This window comes from Salmo salar, chromosome 15 (assembly GCF_965601325.2).
Source record: "Salmo salar chromosome 15, fSalSal1, whole genome shotgun sequence".
Lineage (NCBI taxonomy): Eukaryota > Metazoa > Chordata > Actinopteri > Salmoniformes > Salmonidae > Salmo > Salmo salar.
Genome location: NC_138305.1, coordinates 79,021,089 through 79,040,000, shown reverse-complemented (window position 1 = coordinate 79,040,000; position 18,912 = coordinate 79,021,089). Strand labels below are relative to the sequence as shown.

At 46.4% G+C, this 18,912-nt stretch overlaps 1 protein-coding gene across 5 annotated transcripts in view; it reads right to left on the bottom strand.

Moving 5' to 3' along the window:
* The window catches only part of samd11 (sterile alpha motif domain containing 11), a 90,498-nt gene that overhangs the window by 10,010 nt on the left and 61,576 nt on the right, over positions 1-18,912 (bottom strand). For all 5 annotated transcript variants that reach the window (XM_014146020.3, XM_014146019.3, XM_014146018.3 and 2 more), the window contains exons 6-7: positions 14,490-14,645; positions 6,241-6,385 (exon numbers count right to left, since the gene is read on the bottom strand). In XM_014146020.3, the coding sequence (XP_014001495.2) occupies positions 6,241-6,385; positions 14,490-14,645 (301 nt within the window). The remainder of the gene's footprint in view (positions 1-6,240; positions 6,386-14,489; positions 14,646-18,912) is intronic.

The following is an 18,912-nucleotide window of genomic DNA, read 5'->3' as shown; positions in this document are numbered from 1 at the left end:
CACACACACACACACACACACACACACACACACACACACACACACACACACACACTTTCTCTCTCTCTCTCAATCGTGCAATTGGGCTAAATATCATCAGTTTGCTGCTTTGGAGATATGCAGCACACTTAAGGACATCATGATCGTGAATACAGCCAAATTACACCATATTTGCGTGGGACCACGGCTATTGGTTTGGAACATTTGTGTTGAAAATCAACTAGCGTCTGCATGTCTCTGTCCTTACACATACAGCAGAGAGAGAGAAAGAAATACAGAGAGAAAGAGAGAGAGAAGGGGAGGGAGAAAGAGAGACAGGGAAGGAGAGAGGGAAAGAGAGAGAGAGCGAGAGAGAGAGGAAGCGAGAGAGAGAGGGGGGGAGAGACAGGGAGGGAGGGAGAGAGAGAGAGAGAGAAGGAACGAGAGAGGGAGTGAGAGATGGAGAGAGAGAAACGGAGGTGGGGTGGTGGTGAAAACCATTTATTGATCGGCGTCCCGTCTATAAAATGTTCATGCAAATCGTATAACTGCTCTCTCTGGCGGTGCCTCGCACTCTGGTGGCAGCTCCAATTAATCTTGGGGAAGGGCCGGGGCCGTGTGACCCTGTGGCCCACTAGCCAGGGCCCCGCTGCTGCTTATGTAATTACACCGCCCAGTTTGTAATCACCTGGCCTAATCCCTTAGGACTAGCAATTAGCCTGGGCCGCGCCGATGTGCTACGGACACAGTAGACTAGGGCCCCTGTATGCCAAACCTCCATTCATTTCACCCCCTCCCTGTGTCGCCTAGCCTAGCCTAGCATTAGCGCTAGCCCGCAGATGAATAACGGTCAATTAAAGCTGCATGACTGAGGCCACCAGGCGTCCGCTACACCATAATTAGGCCTAATCACAATGTGGGAAGGAAAGGGGAGAGACTGAGGGAGGGAGTGAGACAGAGGGAGAAAGGTGGGGGAGAGGGCGCCAGACGTGCTCTCTCTCCTTTTATAGGAAGCAATTTGGGGGGAAGGTGGCGGCTACACAACATGACCAAAAGTATGTGGACACCTGCTCGTCCAACATCTCATTCCAAAACCATGGTCATTAATATGGAGTTGGTCCCACATTTTCTGCTATAACAGCCTCCACTCTTCAGTGAAGGCTTTCCACTAAATGTTGGAACATTCAGCCACAAGAGCATTAGTGAGGTCGGGCACTGATGTTGGGCGATTAGGCCTGACTCGCAGTCGGTGTTCCAATTCATCCCAAAGGTGTTCGATGGGGGTGAGGTCAGGGCTCTGTGCAGGCCAGTCAAGTTCTTCCACACCGACCTCGACAAACCATTCTGTATGGACCTCACTTTCTGCACGTGGGCATTGTCATGCTGAAATAGTAAAGGGCCTTCCCCAAACTGTTGCCACAATGTTGAAAGCACAGAATTGTCTAGAATGTTATTGTATGCTGTAGCATTAAGATTTCCCATCACTGGAACTAAAGGGCCTAGCTCGACCTATGAAAATCAGCCCCAGACTATTATTCCTCCTCCACCAAACTTTACAGTTGGCACTATGCATTGGGGCAGGTAGCGTTCTCCTGGCATCTGCCAAACAGAGGAGAGATGATTTTTATGCGCTACGCATTTCAGCACTTGGCGGTCCTGTTCTGTGAGCTTGTGGCTAAGCAGTTGTTGCTTCTAGATATTTCCACTTAACAATAACAGCACTTACAGTTTGCCGGTCAGCTCTAGCAGGGCAGAAATTTGACAAACTGACTGGTTGGAAAGGAGGCATCCTATGACGGTGCCATGTTGAAAGTCACTGAGCTCTTCAGTAAGGCCATTCTATTGCCAATGTTTGTCTACGGAGATTGCATTCCTGTGTGCTCAATTTTATACACCTGTCAGCAATGGGTGTGGCTGAAATAGCCCAATCCGCTCATCTGAAGCGGTGTCTACATACTTTTATATATATATAATGTATGTTAATACATTTTGCTCTGCTTGTCTGTGTAGTTTACTGTGCATTCTGTTAAGTGCGTCACAAACTCCCATATAACCAACCATAAACATATGTTTCTTATTTTATCAACAATATATACACTGAGTGCACAAAACATTAAGAACACCTTCCTAATATTGAGTTGAATGTCTTTTGGGTGGTGGATTTAAAACTTCTTTGGGATCGGTGTCCCTTCCACGGGACAGTTGAGCTAACGTAGGCTAATGCGATTAGCATGAGGTTGTAAGTAACAAGAACATTTCCCAGGACATAGACATATCTGATATTGGCAGAAAGCTTAAAATCTTGTTAATCTAACTGCACTGTACAATTTACAGTAGCTATTACAGTGAAAGAATACCATTCTATTGTTTGAGGAGAGTGCACAATTTTGAACATGAAAAGTTATTAATAAACAAACTAGGCACATTTGGGCAGTCTTGATACAATATTTTCAATGGTTCATTGGATTTATTAAAACTTAGACTGATCCAATGAACCATTGCATTTCTGTTCAAAACACTTTAAATGTTTATATATTTTTTCACAAACATTTAACAACACAATACAACATTTTGCACACACTTTCACAGTCACAGAACACAATATTACATTAAGCAATGTCTCTCTCTTCCATGTGTGTCTCTCTCTAGCTCTTGCTCTCTCTCTCTCTCTCTCTCTCTCTCTCTCTCTCTCTCTCTCTCTCTCGCTTTCTCTGTTTCTCTCTCTCTCTTGCTTTCTCTGTCTCTTTCTCTCTCACTCTCTTACTTCTCTGTCTCTCTCTCTCTCTCTCTCTCTCTCTCGCTTTATCTGTCTCTTTCCTTCTTTCCCCACCCTCTCTCTTTCTTTCTCTCTCTTTCTCTCTTCCCGCCTGCAGAGAGGCCAGGGGCTCCTGGGGATTCACTCATGTGTGACGACCTGTCAGAGTGGCGACAGCGGCCCCTTCCCACAGCGGGACAGTGTGTGTGTGTGTGTGTGTGTGTGTGTGTGTGTGTGTGTGTGTGTGTGTGTGTGTGTGTGTGTGTGTGTTTAATAGTAAATGGCTGCATACTGTGTGCGTGCGTGTGTGTGTGTGTGTGTGTGTGTGTGTGTGTGTGTGTGTGTGTGTGTGTGTGTGTGTGTGTGTGTGTGTGTGTGTGTGTGTGTGTGTGTGTGTGTGTGTGTGTGGTGTATGTGACAGGGCTGTCCTTAATGACGGGAGCGTGGGGGGATTAGGAGCGCCGCGCGGCCGCCTTCGGCTCTCGCTCCACGGAAACACATTTACACAGGAAGCTCATTAAAATGGATGAGGCTTCCCCTCTCTCACTCCTTCTCCATCTCTCTGTTTCTCTCCCTGCTTCTCTCACGCTCTCTCTCTCTCTGCTCCTCTCTCCATCTTGCTCCTTCTCTTTAGCCTTCTCTCTTCCTCTCAAACTCTCCTTCTCTCTTTCTACCTCTTTCCCTGTCTCTCCTCTCTATCCTATTGCCTTTCTCCTATCTTCTTTTCTCTGTCCTTCGCTTTTCCCTGTCCCTCGCTTCCTCAACCTCATTCTCTTCTTTTCCTCCATCTTTCTCCCTCTACCTTTCTATACCACCATCTCTCTCCCTCTACCTTTCTATACCGCCATCTCGCTCCCTTTCTATAACTCTTTCTCCTCTCCTTCTCCTCTCCCCCTGTCCCTTCAAGTGTCTCCACCCATGCCAAACACTGGGAATTGCCCTGCCGATAGCAAGTCAAAACCTGTGTCCCAAATGGCACCCTATTCCCATAGGGGCTCTGGTCAAAAGTAGTGCACCATATAGGGAATAGGGTGCCGTTTTGGACAAAGGCCAGACAAATGGGAAAGCCAGGCTCTAAGTCTATCGACCCGCCTAATGATTTGTTTTTAACAATGGACCCTAATGGGCCTCAGATAATCAATGATGGGGGGTCGATGGAAAGGTGAGATGCCTAGAGGGATGGCTTTGGTCTCCTCTCCTCTTTATCTATTGAATGTAATGAGAGAGAAAGATTTAAAGAGAAGTGGAAGGGTATGGAAGATGAAGAGAGGGAGAGAGAGATAGAGAGGAAGGAAGTGGGATGGATGGAGGGAGAGGGAGGGAGAGCGAGGAATGAATGGATGGAGTGAAAGAGAGAGAGGAAGGAAGGAAGGAAGGAAGGAAGGAAGGAAGGAAGGAAGGAAGGAAGGAAGAGAGAGAGAGAGAGAGAGAGAGAGAGAGAGAGAGAGAGAGAGATTGATAGAGGGTAAATGGATGGATGGAGGGAGGTAGAGAAGTGCAGAGGGCTAGTTAACATCCCCCGGTCCTGTGTGGCTAATTACTCTCTATGCAGGCGGAGAACCGCCGCGGCTCACTGACCACAGCTACACTGCACTGCTGGGCCACACACACACACACACACACACACACACACACACACACACACACACACACACACACACACACACACACACACACACACACACACACACACACACACACACACACACACACACACACACACACACACACACACACACACACACACACACACACACACGACACCGTCTACACACATACACACATGCATGCACTCACATACACAGTCTTTAAACACACATACACACACATTGCACAAATACACACACACATAGGACTCTAGGCTTAGAAATAGAACCCGTACAACCACCACTTCCCTCACACACACACCCTTCCTTGGGCCGCTCCGTTTCCTGCTTAATTCACTCCCCCCCCCCCCCCCCCCCCCCCCCACACACACACACACACTTCCCCTGCGCCCCCCTGCCGCCGCCCCGCCGGCCCATTATCGATCGCCCGCCTCTCCCCGCGCCACATAAATAATCGACAAGCAATTACCCGCCCACTCCCGCTGCCCCTGGCTTTGTTTGGGAGGCACAGCGGCCAGCGCCGGTGAAGAGGGGGGAAGGAGGAGGAGGAGGAGGAGGGGGAGGAGGGGGAGTGGGAGGAGAGGGTTGCAGCAATGATTTTTAGTGGGGTCCTAGTTCAGCCACATATACACACACGTGTATTCGTATAGGCTACACACATGCATGCACACAAACACACACACAAACAACCCACACACACACAGTATATTGTTCAGTAAAATACCAACATCAGATCCAAGCGAAGGGGAAAGACAGGAGTATGGAGAGAGAGGGGGATGTAGAGAGAGGGGGATGCAGAGAGAGGAGTAAGGAGAGAGAGGGGGAGGGAGAGGAGGATGGAGAGAAAGGGGGATGTAGAGAGAGGGGGATGTAGAGAGAGGAGTAAGGAGAGAGGGGGAGGGAGAGGAAGATGGAGAGAGAGGGGGATGTAGAGAGAGGGGGATGTAGAGAGAGGAGGATGGAGAGAGAGGGGGGTGGAGAGAGGGGATGAGATGCAACGGTGGTAATGCAAACTAGCACAGCCTGTTGACTTCACTTTCCTTCCCCTCTTTTCACCATTTTTGTTCTTTTTTTATTCCCTCTCTTTAGTGCAGAGTTCAGTTGTGTGTCTCAGGAGGAGTTAAGATATGCAAGAAAAACATTTTGATGACACACTTGGAAGGATGAACACAAGTGTGTAACAGTACAAATATAAACACCTCCAACTTTGGTTTGAGAAGTGGGGGGGGGGTCACCATTTTATTTATATATATATATATATCAGGTCGGATAAACACTCCAAACAGCCTACCCGACCGCTCGGAGGCGTCTGCATGGTCCTAAAGCACACCTACCCCTGGTTTTGTATCCCACTCCAATGATAAAACTAGGGGAGGAATGCCATTTCAGAATGTCACCCCAGTGAAAGCTATGCCCCTGCACACACACATGGATAGGAACATACACCCAGATAGAAACACACACACACCACAACCCAACCGCCCTATCTCCCTGGCAGCACCACCACTGCCCTGTAAATAACAGGAATATTCCACATTCAAAAATAAAGCCTACATCCTCCTCTATACATACTGCATGAGCCCCAGTGTGTGTATGTGTGTTTCTGTGTGTATGTTCCTGTCCGTGTGTGTGTGTGTGTGTATAATAATAATAATTTGGGGGTGCTTATATTTGTTCTGTTACACACTTGTTTTCATCCTTCCAAGTGTGTAATCAAAATGCTTTTCTTGCATATCTTAACTCCTCCTGAGAAACCTGCAGGGAGTAGGGTCGTGGCCGGTGTCACCAATGTCCCCCAGCGCCCCGCCTTGTTGGCTCCAGGAATCGAACCAGCAACCTTTAAGTTATTGCCCCAATGCTCTAACTTGAAGGCTACCATTGTGTGTTAGCCAGGCCTACCTCTCAGTGTAGTGGGCGTCTCTGTGCTGGGGCAGGCCCTGCTTGCGTCTCTGGCTGGACGAGCTGCCTGCCGAAGGGAGATGGGCCTCCAAACCTCCTGTGTTCCTCACTGCTGCCAGGGCCTCCTGGCGCACTCGCAACAGATCTAGAGAGGGGAGGGAGGGAGGGAGGGAGGGAGGGAGGGAGGGAGGGAGGGAGGGAGGGAGGGAGGGAGGGAGGGAGGGAGGGAGGGAGGGAGAAAGAAAGAAAGAGAAAGTTAAGCATAACTGGGCATAAGCAGTTCTATGTTCAACTCAAGGGAAAGAGAAAATCACAGCTATAAATTTCATTTCCTACAGTTTATATCTCATCCTAAAAGTGTGTTTTTTCCCCATTTCATTCGAAATGCATGGAGAGTGTTTAAGGTTTATCTGAAAATGGAGTAGTGCAGTACAATGTGCTTTCTTTTGTGATATAAGTAGAGGATATGTATGAACGGAAGGTTTCTATAATGTTCTGCAGTGATGTTGAGTGAATGGCTGTGTCCCAAAATGGCACCAACAGGGCACCTCCTGTTCATAACCTGACATTCTAGAAACACACACACACATGCGAGCACAGGTCCACAAGTACACTACATACTGAATAATAGCACACACACAAAATAAAGAGACACACTGAGTACCTAAATACTGGCACACTCATCGGAAAACACTCTCAAAACAGAGACACGCACGCACACAAACTTGCTTTTTCCCCTCTCTCTCTCTTGCTTCCACACATTTACATAATTTTTTTGAGCCATTCAAAATGAAGTTATATCTGGTTGGATAGAGAGAGAGAAAATTATATGGAGAGAGAGAAAAGGAGATGGATAGAGAGAGAGCAAATTATATGGAGAGAGAGAAAAGGAGATGGATAGAGAGAGTGCTACTACAATGGAAAACCGGAATCTCAGGCAGCTGGAACCAGGAAGTCTTGGCCTTTGTTCCATGTTAGGACAGGGGAACTTCCCACATGGTCAAGAGGATCCCTATTCCCATGTATCTCTTCTCTCTCTCTCTCTCTCTCTCTCTCTCTCTCTCTCTCTCTCTCTCTTCCTCTCTCTGCCCCCCCCCCCTCTCCCCGCTCTCTATCTCACACATTCTCCCCGTTACCCTCTTTCCTACTCTCTCTCTCTCTCTCTCTCTCTCTCTCTGTCCCACTCTCTTTCTCTCTCCATCATTATCAGCCAGGCCAGGCCCCACCACGAGACAGGGCCTCTAATGAGCGACTGTTAAAGAGAAAATCCATCCTGCTCTCTCCCTCCATCTTCACCCCCCTCTATCTATCTCCCTCTCTATCTCCCTCACCTCCCTTTTTTAATTAGATCCCGTGGAAGCCAGGGGCCATTTCCGCCGCCGGTGTGTGTGTGTGTGCTGGGGCGTAGAGCGGGTGCTAGGGTCGGGGGTGGAGTGACAGATATTAATGTGGCCCAGCACAAGAGTATCGATCTGCTTGCTGCTGCGGGGGACTCAACTGGCGGCAGACTTCACCTCTAGATATAGGTCCCTCCTGTTGACAATGGTCACCCAGTCTCCATCGATACTGCCCGGACTCTACCAGTCCCTATCTACACTGTCTGGGCTCTACCAGTCCCTATCTACACTGTCTGGGCTCTACCAGTCCCTATCTACACTGTCTGGACTCTACCAGTCCCTATCTACACTGTCTGGACTCTACCAGTCCCTATCTACACTGTCTGGGCTCTACCAGTCCCTATCTACACTGTCTGGACTCTACCAGTCCCTATCTACACTGTCTGGGCTCTACCAGTCCCTATCTACACTGTCTGGACTCTACCAGTCCCTATCTACACTGTCTGGGCTCTACCAGTCCCTATCTACACTGTCTGGACTCTACCAGTCCCTATCTACACTGTCTGGACTCTACCAGTCCCTATCTACACTGTCTGGGCTCTACCAGTCCCTATCTACACTGTCTGGACTCTACCAGTCCCTATCTACACTGTCTGGACTCTACCAGTCCCTATCTACACTGTCTGGGCTCTACCAGTCCCTATCTACACTGTCTGGGCTCTACCAGTCCCTATCTACACTGTCTGGGCTCTACCAGTCCCTATCTACACTGTCTGGACTGTTACATAGAGACCTAGGCTAAGATTCAATCTTAACATGCTTTGTTGGTTATGAACCTTTTAAAGGCAATGTTCCCGCATTCACAGAGACCATATATATTTTTCTTTCTTTTTTTAACCTTTATTTAACTAGGCAAGACAGATAAGAACAAATTCTTATTTTCAATGATGGCCTAAGAACAGTGGGTTAACTGCCTTGTTCAGGGGCAGAACGACAGATTTTTACCTTGTAAGCTCGGGGATTCGATCTTGCAACCTTTCGGTTCCAAGTCCAACGCTCTAACCACTAGGCTATCTGACGCCCCATTATTCACAGTAAACACTACATATAGGACCCACCTACACTGCTTGTCACCGAAAACCCTTGCTAACTTTTACAGGTGCACAATTGAGAGCATCCTGTCGGACAGTATCACCGTCTGGTACGGCAACTGCACTGTCCACAACCGCAGGCCTCTCCAGAGGGTGGTGCGGTCTGCACAATGCATCACCGGGGTCAAACTACCTGCCCTCCAGGACACCTACAACACCCGATGTCACAGGAAGGCCAAAAAGATCATCAAGGACAATAACCACTCGAGCCACTGCCTGTTCACCCCGCTATCATCCAGAAGGCGAGGTCAGTACAGGTGCATCAGAGCTGGGACAGAGAGATTGAAAAATAGCTTCCATCTCAAGGCCATCAGATTGTTAAACAGCCACCACTAGCACAGAGAGGTGGCTGCCTACCTACAGACTTGATATCTTTGGCCACTTTAATAAATGGAACACTAGTCACTTTAATAATACCACTTTAAGAATGTTTACATATCTCTCATTACTCATCTCATATGTATATACTGTATACTGTATCCTTCACTATCTATTCTCTACTATCTATTGCACACTATTAGCCACACTGCTCATCCATATATTTATACTTATATATTCTCATCCCATTCCTTTACTAGATTGTGTGTATTAGGTTTTGTTGTGGAATTGTTAGATATTACCTGTCAGATACTGCTGCACTGTCAGATCTAGAAGCATAAGCATTTTGCTACACTCGCAATAACATCTGCTAACCATGTGTATGTGACCAATAAAATGTGATTTGATTTGACCTAATTATCTTATTATATGTCGGCTCAATCTGGAATTACCTTTAAATGTCAAGCGTGCTATGATGCTGATCTACTACTGATCGGATTGAATCCCTGCCCCAGGCAGGGCTGAAGCAAAAGCCTGCATATCCAGGAGCTCTCCCAATCCCACCCCTCTCTTTTTTTCTGTTGAGGCAACGGGCAGATATAAAAGTGGGCAGAATCTCAATTTCTCTCTCTCTCTCTCTCTCTCTCTCTCTCTCTCTCTCTCTCTCTCTCTCTCTCTCTCTCTCTCTCTCTCTCTCTCTCTCTCTATCACTTGCTCGTGCTCTCTCTCTCTCTCTCGCTACATTATTCTCTTTAATGTAGGGTAGAGTAGGGTCACCTGGGGATATGCCCTCCAAGGGGGAACCAGCCAACCAAACTATACAATGGAGAGGGGAGGAGGGGTAGGATGGGGTACAGAAATGGAACAGAAATGGAGAGAGAGAGAGAGAGAGAGAGAGAGATAGGAAAACAGACGGACAGACACATAGACAGACAGAAAGGGAGACACACACTCACTCAATGACAAACACAGACATGCACTGACACACACACACACAGTTATTTTGGAAGGTCCCACTCTGGACCCATTCCGCTTATCAGTCTTTTGTCCCATCCCAGTTTCCCTGCATCTTTTCACAAATTAGGCAGAAATCCCATCCATTAAGCTGTTCTCCATTGGAGAGTTATTCCCGTTATTCCTGTGAAACAGCCCAGCCAGGCTTATGATGAATTTGGGACTGCCAGGTATACTAAATCATGTGCGTCCCAAATGCACCCTATTCCCTACATATGGGCCCTGGTCAAAAGAAGAGCACTATATAGGTAATAGGATGCCATTTGGAATGCAAATCAGGGTCTTCCTGCTTCCTAAGCCAATGGATAAACAAGTAGATGTAGTGATGGAAAAACAAGAGCCAGAGGAAGTGAGTTCCCCAAGGCTGTTGACTATGGGCATTTGGAGATGTGTTCCAACCATGTGATCGTAACGACTAGATGGTAGACAGTGCAGCCCCACTTGGAGAGAAACAGAAAGAAGTTCAGGAGAAACAAAACATGAGGCCCTCTTTCATCTTCCATGTCTATGTCCTCCTACTTTCTCTCCTCCAAATCTTCCTTCCTTTATTTTCTGTCCTTTCATCATAACAGAGAGAGAGAGAGAGAGAGAGAAAGGGGGAGGTGGAGCCCCCCCTGGCCACTTCCACTGCCCCCCTCCACCCTGTCAGGTCTAAGGAGAGCCCCCCGAATCAACACCTTATGCACGCACGCACACACACACACACACACACACACACACACACACACACACACACACACACACACACACACACACACACACACACACACACACACACACACACACACACACACACACACACACACACACACACACACACCCCATTCGGCTCCATCTGGCCCCCTTCACACACACACTTTCATTTTCAGTGGCCTACACTTCAAATACATGAAAGGATGGTCTGCGGGGACCAAGGCGAAAGAGAAAGTCATAGAGAGGAAAAAAAGAAAAGGAGGCGAGGGGGGGAAAGGGAGAATATAAAAGCAACCCGTGTGCTTGGAGAGGGAGGTGTGTGAGAGAGGGGGGTGGGGGCAGGAGAAGGAGGGGAGGGGAGGGAGGGGAGGGAGGGAGGGAGGGAGGGAGGGAGGGAGGGGAGGGAGATAACAGGGGCCCAACGGAGCTCAGGTCAATGTCAAGGGGGCTCTCACTGGAGTGATTCAGATCAACCTCTCCAGGAACAAACAGGGCCATCCCTCCATCCCTCCCTCCATCACACCTCCACTCTATCCTCTCAGAGGAGAGAGACAGAAAGAGGAAAGGAAGGGGGAGGGGGGCGTGGTGATACAGTGTCAGGATGCGCGCTCCCCTGTGCGACGAAGTTCGTTTTTTGGGGGGGTTTTTTACAAAAAAAGTAGGACTATACTCAGGGAAAACCAATTAGTTGCTTAATTAAAAGAGCTTGGGGGAGGGGAGAGAATAGTTTAATATAACAGAGCGAAATAGAAGAGGAGGGATGGACTGATATAGGTGCTGTAGGGTCGTAAACTTGGCAACTCAGAAAAATCTGTTTTCTCTGCCTAACTTGGGGGGAAAGAGGCTTGTGCGTGTGTGTTTTAAATGGCACACATATATGTATATAATTTCCTGGTTATTACTGCCAAACGGCAAACACATCATTAATTAATCATCAACATTCATCCTGTGCTTTTTACTTGTTGTCTTGCGCTAAGGAGAGGCAAGTCTACCTCGTTCACTCATCTCTCCCCATTCTCTCCCTCCTTAAAATCTTGTTTTCTCTCTCTCTCTATTTATTTATTTTACACCTGGAAGGACTTCAGTAAGTCTGACTGTAGACAAAAGGGAGTGTGAGCAGAGGGTAAAGGATTCAAACTCTGAGGAGTGAGAGAAACCAGAGGGAGGAGGAGGAGAGAGAGAGAGAGAGCGAGCGAGCGAGCGAGAGAGAGAGAGAGAGAGAGAAAGAAAGAGAGCGAGCATCCCCACGAGACGTCTGCATTGCGCCACAGTGTCCGCCTTTAAAACAGGGAAGGAAAAACGAAGAATACTGCACCTTGGGCCATTAAACCCCCAGAATGCACTACACATCAGCCCTAATTCTTCTCAGATGCAGGGGAAGGCAATTAAAGCCTTTATAGGCTTCACCCCTTAGATTTGCAACCTGCAATTAAATATCATTACTAATCAAATTAAAATAAAAGTAGCTCAAACTATGATTGGGGTTGGGATGTGAAATTGGTTAGATTTATGCTACTGCGATGGGGGTCGTAAAACCTGGCGGCAATTAACCTTTTCACATGTGAGTTCCAAATATCTCTAACAGTCGCTCCAGCGCGAGTTGTTTTATGCGCGTGATGCACTCACTGTTCCAAAATTTGATTGTTACGCAACAGGACAGTTAACGCGCACTGCCCTCAAACCAAGACACGCTGCCTGCTAATTATCTATAGGCTATGTTTCAACTTGTCTTTTTCAAATGATTTTTAACAAGTTTTATTTTCTAACAACAGTTCGAATTGAGGCTCCTCATTAATTCATATAGAAGTAGCCCATTTCACTGTTGTGGACAATTTATGTTTGAGGCTTTACTGAGCCGAGAGAACATCTCTCTTTGAAGAGAGCCCAAGCACTTCCCCAAACTTTTTGCCCCTGGCACATTTTCAGTCTGGCGCTCGCATGGCCTTCATTGTTGTTTTCCTTGCAAATAGCTAATAACTTTGGACATGTGTGCGTTCCTATCAAAGTAAGTGCCTTATTTTCTGTATATCGTGTTGTCTTTTCTATGGTAGCATACCGTATGTTGGTATGGAGCATAGTGTATTTACTGTTTTATTCACATGTTTTCAAGTACTGGTAACAAATCATGCATTCTGATTCTTGCGTAGATTGTAATGGATACATATGATGTGTGTAAAATACTTTTTTTGAAGGTTGTACTGATTATGATGAGCTAATGCTAAGCTATTTGCCAGCTATGTGTGGCACCATGTTTGTTGACATTATAAAATGCATTCTTGGTGTCACGTAAACATCTGTCAGACCAAAATGAGGTGAAGGGATGGTTCACTCATCTTTCGAGTAAACTTCCAGAAGTGAATGAAGGGAAGTGAATGATGGTAGACGACATACCCCCTTCAACATGCATACTGCAAACAGACCAAACTCATCTTGTCTCCTATTCTTATCTTTGGTTGATGCGAAAAAACAAACATGGCGGCGGGCACAAACTTCCCATCGTTGGATTACCTTCAATTTTTAGAAAGTATTTTACTCAATTATTTTGATCAATGGTGAGCTCACCCGTGATGTGATGAATTGTAAATAGTAATTGCTATTAGCCAATGCATGGTTACTGTCAGCCGAGAGTTAGCTAAATATTACCACTTGTGTTACATCAATCTTTCCTCAGTTAGCGCTAGGACTAATGTTACCTACATTTTCCGGTTTGGATGATTGTGTTATGCTGTCGCTACTTCTGTGAATGTCTGAACATTGCATTCATAAATAAACTGGTCACATTCAGGGCATAACTTTGTAAGGACTGTGTTTGTGCAAAATGTTTCTGTGAAAATACAGTGTGGCCAGCTCAAACACTGACTGTTGCGTCAATTGAAACTGGACGTTCTAAATAAGCATTCTAATCACACCGGTTTGAGCATATGCACCCCTATGTTGAGACGTGTCAAAAGGTTAATGACACATTATTTTAAAAATGTAGGAAAGGTTAACAATTGATGCCCCGCAAGTTTAAAGGGGCAGTGAAATGAAAATACACCCCGTCACATAAAAAATACAATTAGGGGACTTTTTTATTTTTTGAGGTGATAATTCTTCTTTATGAGGATTCTTCCATCTTTCCAGTTCCAACCCAGTGAATTAATTGTACCATAAGTTAGTGCCTTTTACATTTCAACCTCAGAACAAAAAGAAAGAAAAAAGATGCGTGGTTCCTATGGAGATTTACAAGGTTGGCTGGCAGCCAATGAGTGAGCGGCGGATCGATAGCGGCGGCGTCCGTGCATGCTGGTGGGGAGCATTGTTTACAACGGAACGCAGCGTCGGTCACAAATCACCCAGAGTGACATTGGGTGGACTGGCACCCCAAATAGAAATGTCAGCAGTGTCCATGCTGGAGATTTACACTGGGAGGGTGGCACACACACAGACAGACGCCACACGGGAAAGGCTACAACCCCAGGGTTACTAGTGGTAGTGGTCGAGTAGGGTTAGGTGTGTGTCAGGCCAAGATAAAGTGTGTGTCATGTGCAGTTTAGTACGCTGACTGAATCCTGAAGTGCTGATATAACAAACCCTGTTTTAGAGGATGACCAGACTCTGAGTCGGACAGCATGTCACCCCCCTCACCCCCCCCCCCCCCTAGACACACACAGTTATTTTGGGAGGTCCCACTCTGGGTCTTGGTCAAATGAAGTGCACAACTGTATATACTGTAGGTAACACACACGAGTCTTACCATGGCTGGGCAGGCCCATGTTGTTGGCCAGCTGGTAGAGGCGCTGCTGCTGCTCCTCGCCCTGCTCGTTCAGCGCTGACATCATCCGCCTGTAGTGCTCCTCCGGGGTCATGTGACTGTGGCCGCCCCCCTCCAGCACAGGGGTGTGGGATTTCTCTGTAGGGGGGTCAGGAAGAGAGTTAGCTTACCATCTACATTTGAGTCATTTAGCAGACATTATTATCCAGAGCAACTAGGGTTAAGTGCATTGCTCAAGAGCACATCAACAGATTTTTCAACTAGTCGGCTCAGGGATTCGAACCAGTAACTCAACACAATCTCATTACCTTGCCACTAACTCGCCACTGTCACACTACTAAGTCATCACTATCTCATTCGCTCATCATTATCTCACCATTACCTCACCACTAACACACCACTGGCTCACAACTATCTTACCATTAACCCTTTACACTCGTGGAAATTGGCCTATATGGATAGGGTCAAATTGAAATGTTTCTAACAAAATAAATATAGAAAGTATATGCAAAATCATGGTAGCAATTGAAAGGGGAACCGTTTGGAGATTATGGGGAAATTATCAGACCAAAGGTGAGGACAAAACAGTTCACCTGACATGAGACTGAATCCAAACATTAAACTGTTGAATTTATGTGCATTTTTTTATATACTGTTATTTATGCCGCATTTGTTTATAATAAAATGTGAAAATACTCGGGATACATTCAGTAACATAATACGAATATTAACAGAAATGTTGGGGTAGGTGCAACAGAAAAAAATATTTATTGTATTTTTTGTACACTGCTGCTACTCACAGTTTATTATCTATGCATAGTCACTTCACCACTACCTACATGTACAAATTACCTCAACTAGCCGTACCCTTGCACACTGACTCGGTACCGACACCCCTTGTATATAGCCTCGTTATTGTTACTTTTTATTATTTTTTACTTTAGTTTATTTGGTAAATATTTTCTTAACTCTTCTTGAACTGCACTGTTGGTTAAGGGCTTGTAAGTAAGCATTTCAAGGTAAGGTCTACACTTGTTGTATTCGCCACATGTGACAAATAAAGTTTGATTTGATTGTAGTTTTTTGTTTGGAACACAGCCCTGCCTCCTCACATCACACAATTACTGTTTCCCCAAACTTTCCATTATCAATCACAATCTGGGTCAGGTAGACATCATTTGAAAGCTAATTCTATTGCCAACCTGACAAGTTAAGTTATAAAATACAATCTTACAGTGTTAGGCTTTCACAAGACACTTCAGACAAACAGATTGTAATTTTGGTGCACATAAAATGGAGTCATGTAGTGGTGTAAAGTACTTAAGTAAAAATAGTTTAAAGTACTACTTAAGTTGTTTTTTGGGGGTATCTGTACTCTACTATTTATATTTTTGACAACTTTTCTTTTACTTCACTACATTCCAAAATAAAATATTGTTGTCACGCCCTGACCTTAGAGACGTTTATTTTCCTCTAGTTTGGTTAGGTCAGGATGTGATGTGGGGTGGGCATTCTAGTTTTTCTATTTCTTTGTTTTGGCTGAGTGTGGTTTCCAATCAGAGGCCATCGTTGTCTCTGATTGGAAACCATACTTAGGCAGCCCCTTTTCCCTCCTTGAGTTGTGGGATCTTGTTTATGTGTAGGTGCAGGTTATACACGCCATGACGTCACGTTTTGTTTCGTTTGTTCTGTATTGTTTTGGTGAGTTTCCTTTATTAAACATGTGGAACTCTATGCACGCTGCGCCATGGTCTCCTCATTCTTACGACGAGCGTGACAGAAGATCCCACCACAAGAAGACCAAGCAGCGTGCGCCTACGGGGAAGACGAGGTGGACATGGGAGGACATCCTGGATGGCAAAGGATCCTGGACGTGGGAGGAGATCCAGGCCGGAAGGGATCGCGTCCCATGGGAACAGGTGGAAGCAGCGAGGGAGGAACAGCGACGAGATCGGGAGGCACGGCAACGAAGGAAGCCTGAGAGGCAGCCCCCCCACGGGGTGTTTGGCAGAGTCAGGGTGGAGACCTGAGCCAACTCCCTGTGCCCAGTTTGTCCTGTGCCAGCACTCCACCCTTGCCGGGCTAAAGCAAGCATCCAGCCAGGACGGGTTGTGCCAGCCCTAAGCTCCAGACCTCCAGTGCGCCTCCACGGCCCAGAATACCCTGTGCCTGCTCTGCGCACCCAGTCTCCAGTGCGTCTCCCCAGTCCGGTGAGACCTATTCCGGCTCCACGTAGGAAGCCTCCAGTGATGATCCATGGCCCGAAGCCTCCAGTGATAATCCATGGCACGAAGCCTCCAGTGATGAACCATGGCCCGGAGCCTGTAGGGATGATCCATGGCACGAAGCCTCCAGTGATGATCCATGGCCCGGAGCCTGTAGGGATGACCCATGGCACAAAGCCTCCAGTGATAATCCATGGCACGAAGCCTCCAGTGATGATCCATGGTGCGGAACCTGTAGTGACAATACATGGCACGGAGCCTCCAGCAACGTCCCCCGGTCCAGAGCCTCCAGCGACATCCCCCGGTCCGGAGCCTCCAGCGACGGTCTGCAGTCCGGAGTCTTCAGCGGCGGTCGGCAGTTCAGAGCCTACGGCGATGATCCACGGTCTGGTTCCTCCGGCGACACAGAAGCTGGGGGATCAGCGGGTGGAGTGGGGGCTACGCCCTTAACCAGAGCCGCCACCAAGTATAGATGCCCACCCGGACCCTCCCCTATAGGTTCAGCTTTGCTGCCGGGAGTCCACACCACGTTGGGTTGGAGGGTACTGTCACACCCTGACCTTAGAGATGTTTATTTTCCTCTAGTTTGGTTAGGTCAGGGTGGGCAATCTAGTTTTTCTATTTCTTTGTTTTGGCTGAGTGTGGTTTCCAATCAGAGGCAGCTGTCCATCGTTGTCTCTGATTGGGAACCATACTTAGGCAGCCCTTTTTCCCTCAAGTTGTGGGATCTTGTTTATGTGTAGGTGCAGGTTATGCACTCCATGACTTCATGTTTTGTTTGTTCTGTATTGTTTTGGTGAGTTTCCTTTATTAAACATGTGGAACTCTATGCACACTGCGCCTTGGTCTCCTCATTCTTACGACGAGCGTGACAATTGTTCTTTTTACTCCATACATTTTTCCCTGACACCCAAAAGTACTTGTTACATTTTGAATGCCTAGCAGGACAGGAAACCGGTTGAATTCACATACAGTTGAAGTCGGAAGTTTACATACACTTAGGTTGGAGTCATTAAAACTCGTTTTTCAACCACTCCACAAATTTCTCATTAACAAACTATAGTTTTGGCAAGTCGGTTAGGACATCTACTTTGTGCATGAAACAAGTATTTTTTTCCTACAATTGATAAAAAGGGGAGACTTGCAAGCCGAATAACACCATCCCAACCGTGAAGCACGGGGTTGGCAGCATCATGTTGTGGGGATGCTTTGCTGCAGGAGGGACTGGTGCACTTCACAAAATAGATGGCATCATGAGGAAGGAAAATGATGTGCTTCTACACCTGCATTGCTTGCTGTTTGGGGTTTTAGGCTGGGTTTCTGTACAGCGCTTTGAAATATCAGCTGATGTAAGAAGGGCTATATAAATACATTTGATTTGAAATTTGATTTGATCGCAACAATATCTCAAGACATCAGTAAGGAAGTTAAAGCGTGGTTGCAAATGAGTCTTCCAAATGGACAATGACCCCAAGCATTCTTCCAAAGTTGTGGCAAAATGGCTTAAAAACAACAAAGTCAAGGTATTGGAGTGGCCATCACAAAGCCCTGACCTCAATCCTATAGAAATTTTGTGGGCAGAACTGAAAAAGGGTGTGCGAGCAAGGAGGCCTACAAACCTGACTCAGTTACACCAGCTCTGTCAGGAGGAATGGGCCAAAATTCACCCAACTTATTGTGGGAAGATTATGGAAGGCTATCCAAAATGTTTGACCGAAGTTAAACAATTTAAAGGCAATGCTACCAAATACTAATTGAGTGTATGTAAACTTCTGATCCACTGGGAATGTGATGAAAGAAATAAAAGCTGAAATAAATCATTCTCTCTACTATTATTCTGACATTTCACATTCTTAAAATAAAGTCGTGATCCTATCTGATCTAAGACCGTTTTTACTAGGATTAAATGTCAGAAATTGTGAAAACTGAGTTTAAATCTATTTGGCTAAGGTGTATGTAAACTTCCGACTTCAACTGTACTTATGAAGAGAACATCCCTGGTTATCCCTACTGCCTCTGATCTAGTGGACTCACTAAACACACATACTTCGTTTGTAAATTATGTTGGAGTGTTGGAGTGTGTCTCTGGCTAGCTGTAAAAAGAGATAAAAAAGAAAGTGGTGCTTTTACTTTTACTTTTGATACATAAGTATATTTAAAACCAAAAACTTTTACTCAAT